The sequence below is a fragment of the Oratosquilla oratoria genome, chromosome 1 (assembly GCF_046742065.1).
Source record: "Oratosquilla oratoria isolate Oo_2021 chromosome 1, ASM4674206v1, whole genome shotgun sequence".
Lineage (NCBI taxonomy): Eukaryota > Metazoa > Arthropoda > Malacostraca > Stomatopoda > Squillidae > Oratosquilla > Oratosquilla oratoria.
In genome coordinates, this window is record NC_134777.1 from 64,452,653 (window position 1) to 64,458,062 (window position 5,410).

The 5,410-nt window shown below is 39.5% G+C and overlaps 1 protein-coding gene across 1 annotated transcript; it reads right to left on the reverse strand.

Annotated features, from left to right (window-relative positions):
- Positions 1-402: 402 nt before the first annotated feature.
- LOC143028416 (uncharacterized) lies at positions 403-2,866 on the reverse strand. Its single transcript, XM_076190467.1, has 2 exons — positions 2,152-2,866; positions 403-449 (listed from the first exon to the last, which is right to left on the reverse strand). Exons 1-2 carry the CDS (start codon positions 2,864-2,866, stop codon positions 403-405), a joined length of 762 nt encoding a protein of 253 aa, XP_076046582.1.
- Between the last annotated feature and the right edge of the window lie 2,544 nt (positions 2,867-5,410).

A 5,410-nucleotide genomic window follows, 5' to 3' on the forward strand; every position in this document is an offset into this window, starting at 1 on the left:
CAGAAAAATATGACGTCAGTCCTCGCTTCGCTCGCAGCGAAGCGAGGACTGACGCCATATTTTTCTGGTGTTTGATCAAACATTTTGGTGTTTTATGATTTTATGTTTTATTTGACCAAATGACAAGACATCTTGTCATCGGAGTTGAATGGGTTAATAGACATTGAGAACTACCGAACGTTAAGCAAAGAAAATCAATAAAGTAAGGAAATAATGTTCATGAAATAGTTTTAACAAACTGAGTACATAAACATATATAAATAATGTTCTCAGTTCAATAAAATCAATAGCAAAACAAAATTCATATGTAAAGAAAGATATTATAACAAGTCGATTTGAAATGTTTTAAGCTTAGGGACGGATGAAACAAGTTAGCCAAGTGAGATGGACAAAATATTTCAGTCACACCAAGAACATGGCTGTCACCCACTGAGGGATACCAAAGTTTCCTGTCAATAAAGTTAATATAATATAACGTGACTTCAAAAAGTAACGGATAATCTTGAAATTAGAGAAGACTAAAGAAAACAGAATTGTATGTCTAACATATACATACAGTACATACATACATACATACATACATACATACATACATACATACATACATATATATATATATATCTATATATATATATATCTATATATATATATATATATATATATATATATATATAGTAAGCTTGCAGTTTGAATTAATCTGTGATGAAAATACAGGGGTAAACCAGTTTCAGCTTTAGATAAACACCTAAGCAAGATGCTGTAATGATTATAATTCATTTTATATTATTTGTTTTTGTTTTGTTATCATTTGTCTGTTTGATTTTCATTTATTATTAGTTACATGTCAATTTATTATTATTTACTGTTTACCTGTTTTTTTTATTTAATTGTACCTATGCATTTATTTATGTATTTTGTTTGTTGTTTACATTACTATAGTTTTTTTTATTATTTTATTATTATTATGATTTTTTTTTTGCATCCGACCTAGATATGGACCAAAAGGTCTACTGTTGGCATGCTCCGCCTTTGTAATCCTTTGTAATATATATATATATATATATATATATATATATATATATATATATATATATATATATATATATATATATATATATATATATCAAATGACAGATGAGAGATTTTGGGTGGTGGAAGTAAAACGAAGATGTTCTCGGAATAGGTTATACTCTTACGTTACGACCACTTTGGTCTTCTTCAGAGAGTTGTCTACAGAAGGTTTTAAATGTCACATTTTATATCACTCCTGAGGGGCCTCTTGGTCAGGTCACAGCGTCCGGGAGGTGAACATTTGTCTGGTGTCTCAGCGAGTCTAGTATAAGGACACTTGCCACCTTTGATAAGCAGATAAATCCCTCTCTTCCATTAGTGTTTTCTTTTACGTTTATGTATGCAGCTTCAATCGTTTTTCTTGTTTTCCTCTCATGACCCTTTCTGAGGACTTTGGCCTCTTTCCAATGGGGAAGGTGGCCAGATTTGTCTGCATGCTGAACTAAGGAGTTGGACGTCCTGTGCGCTCTAAGGTCATTTTTATGTTCAGATATACGTTTGTCTAAACCTGGGCTCGACTCATACGAAATATAAGGCTGAACACCCTTTACAAGGAATCTCATAAACCACACTTAGCTTATTGATAGGACTTTTTTCTTGTCTTTTCACAATTCTCGCTATTTTATTGGAGGAGACTGGCTGTTTTGAGTCCACCTTTCATTAGGAGCGGATCGATGTTCTCGGTGTTGAGCGCGTTGGGAACGGTTATGTAAGTGTACGTCTTCTCACTCTCGGATTTGTGGGCATTTGTCCTATTGTGGATTTCTTTGGCTTTGTTTCTCATCCTACAAATTAGGCCACTAGGGTATCTCAGTTCTTTGAACGTTTTCGTAATAAAATTGAGTTAATCTTCTAAATACACCAATCAAACTCTTATTTTCACCCTCTTGCTATGACCTGAAAAATAATGGACAAAATCATCTCTGTCCGTAGGTTTCCTATACGCTGCAAATTTTACTTCACCGTTTGTCCTGTGAATCAGTGTATCAAGAAATGGTAGTTTGCCTTCTTTTTCTATCTCAATGGTGAACTGGATGTCTTTGTTGACACCATTGAGTCTCCTCAATTTATTTTCCACACTAGCAGAACTCGGTAAAATTGCGATGACATCATCCACATATCTCAACCATGTACTGCCTCTGCCCATGATGTTCATGTATTTGTCTGTTTCCAACATCTCCATGTATAGATTTGCTAAGATTGCCGAGACCGGACTTCCCATAGCGAGACCCCTAAGTTGTTTATATTCATTATTGTTAAATGTGAAAGACCTGAATTTGACGCACATTGAAATGAGCTTGATGTAATCTGTCTTAGGTACTGGAAGGTTACCGTCATCTATATTTGCAACAACTCTTTTGACAGTTTCTAATGCGCCCTCCACACTGACATTGTTGAATAAGGCTGTTACATCGTAACTGACTAATATCTTATCAGTGAAATCTATTGTTTTAAGCCTTTCGATGAGGTCAGTCGAGTTCCTCAGGTGGGCTCCGCTTATAGAACCGAGGGTGTTAGAAAGAGGTTTGGCCAGGATTTTTGCCAAACGATGGGGAGCACTCTCAATCCCTGATGTAATGGGTCTCATGGGAATACCTGCTTTATGCACTTTTGGAAGACCGTGCATTTTTGGAGGTCTAGGAGCTTCCTCTAATAAGTTTAATAATTTTTTACCTTTCCGTAGGATTTTTCTCGCCTCCGTTTTAAATAATTCCGCTTCTTTGTCTGCATTGCCATGTGGTTGTCTTTTATAAGTAGAGTTGTCCCATAGAAGATCTAACATTTTGTCTCTCATTGGGACTAAAGTTTGACATCGGGGGTGGTAGCAGGAGATACGACGATTTTGTGAGCAGTAATTACAAGTGGACTGAGAATGACTCCGATAAAGGCTTCACACAAGGAGTCATTGCATGCTACCAAGCCCTAACCAATTCCAATAAATGTGTTATCCCCAGAAGATTTAAGGAAGCCCTTCTAGCTTTAGGAAAAGATGATAGCATAGTCATAACACAGGCGGATAAAGGAGGAGGAGTAATTATTTTGAACAAAATTGATTATCTCGACAAAATGTTAGATCTTCTAGGGGACAACTCCACTTATGAAAGGCAACCACATGGCTATGCAGACAAAGAAGCGGAATTATTTAAAACGAATGCGAGAAAAATCCTACGGAAATCAGACTAGTAAAAGAGGTATGGAAGGCAGATGTGGGGGGAGTGAACATGAAGGGACGTCCTAGGATGAGATGGATGGATGGGGTGAAGGGTCTTCTCCCTCAATCTGTGTAAAAGACCTTCTGGATACCGTATTTTTTTGAAAATATAAAAAATGTGATTGATCTCTTCCTGGAGGAATTCCTCACTACATATTCGGAAAGCTCTCAGGAAGAAACCAATGACAATTCCACTTTTAATTCTGTCGTTGTGGGCCGAGTAATAATGCACGATGTCATCCTTGTTGGTGCTTTTCCTGTAAACTGAGAATGTGGTCTTATTCCCTTTTCTCCAAACCACCGTGTCCAGGAAGGCCAATCTATTATTTTCTTCATGCTCCATTGTGAACTGAATGTCCTGTTCTATCCCGTTTAACCTATTCAATGGGGACTCCCCCCAGTGCAGTGTTAGCCTCATTGTACATGGAATTGTTAGAAAGGGATCATTTCGTGAACGTAATGGGCCAAGATACCACTTGGATGCGATACATAGATGACGTACTTGTCGTTGCCCCGAGGGAAACCGATCTAAACGAAAAATTGAATAGGTTAAACGGGATAGAACAGGACATTCAGTTCACAATGGAGCATGAAGAAAATAATAGATCGGCGACCCCCCCTCCTCTCCGTCCCCCCATGCAAATTTTGCTCACACATACTACCTCACCCCCCATCCCCCCGCCCATTCCACCTCATGCATCACAACATCATCCATATACAACCACTCTCCATTCACCCTTCTGTCTTCTCCCGTCCTTCCTCAACAGACATTCCCCTCTTCCCCAGGGCCCCCTTCACCCCATCCATCCAACTCATCCTAGGACGTTCCCTCATGTTCACTCCCTCCACATCTGCTTTCCATACCTCTTTTACTAGTCTTTCTTCATTCATTCTTTCCATGTGTCTAAACCATCCTAATACTCTTTCATCAACCCTATCTCCCAACTCCCCTTCCATCCCTGTTCTCCTCCTCACCTCCTCATTTCTCACTCTATCCAGCCTAGTAGCCCCTATCATACTTCTCAGACACCTCATCTCAAACACATTCAAACTCCTTCTCTCTTCCTCTCTTATGTTCCATGTTTCTGCCCCATACAGTGCTGTTGGCACAATCACTCCTTCATACAATCTCCTCTTAGCATCCATTCCCAAATGTCATTTCCTCATTACACTTTTTAATCCACCAAGACATTTACTTGCTTCTCTCAATCTACATTCTACCTCCACCTTCACTCCACCTTTTTCTACCACATTTGCACCTAAGTATCTAAAACTATCCACTTTCTACAGTCGCTTTCCCTTAATGCTCACTTCCAGTCTGCTGCCCCTTGTACATCTCATCACCTTACTTTTACCCACATATATCTTTAGCTTTCTTCTTTCACACACTCTCCCGAACTCTGTCAACAACTTCCTCAATCCCTCCTCCGATCCTGCCACAAGCGCAGTGTCGTCCGCAAACAACAGCTGGCTCACCTCCCACTTTTCTACATTTTCTTTAACCATCTCCAATTCCTGACCCACTACCCCTGCATTTACCTCTCGCACTACCCCATCCATGTACAAGTTGAACAGCCAGGGAGACATAACGTATCCTTGACGAAGTCCCACCTTTACCTCGAACCACTCACTCTCTCCATTTCTAATCCTGACACATGCTCTACTACTCTCGTAAAAACTATTGACAGCTCCTAGAAGCTTCCCTCCTATCCCGTATATCCACAAAACCTCTCACAGTGCCTTCCTGTCTACCCTGTCATAAGCCTTTTCCAGATCCATAAAAGCCCAAAAAACATCCTTCCCCTTTCCTATAGCTTTCTCACATATCTGTCTTACCACAAAAATCTGATCTACACAACCTCTACCCGTCCTAAATCCACACTGTTCCTCACCAATTACTCCCTCTCCTAATCCTCTTAATCAAGATCCTCCCATAAGCCTTCCCAACTACATTTAACAAGCTAATCCCTCTGAAACTACTACACTCACACTTGTCCCCTTTTCCTTTGTAAAGTGGAACTATATAGGCACTCCTCCAGTCCTCCGGCACTCTACCGTCTCTCCAGCAAACATTGAATAACCTCACCAGCCAGTCCACCATCACTGTACCCCCCCCTTTTTTTTAGA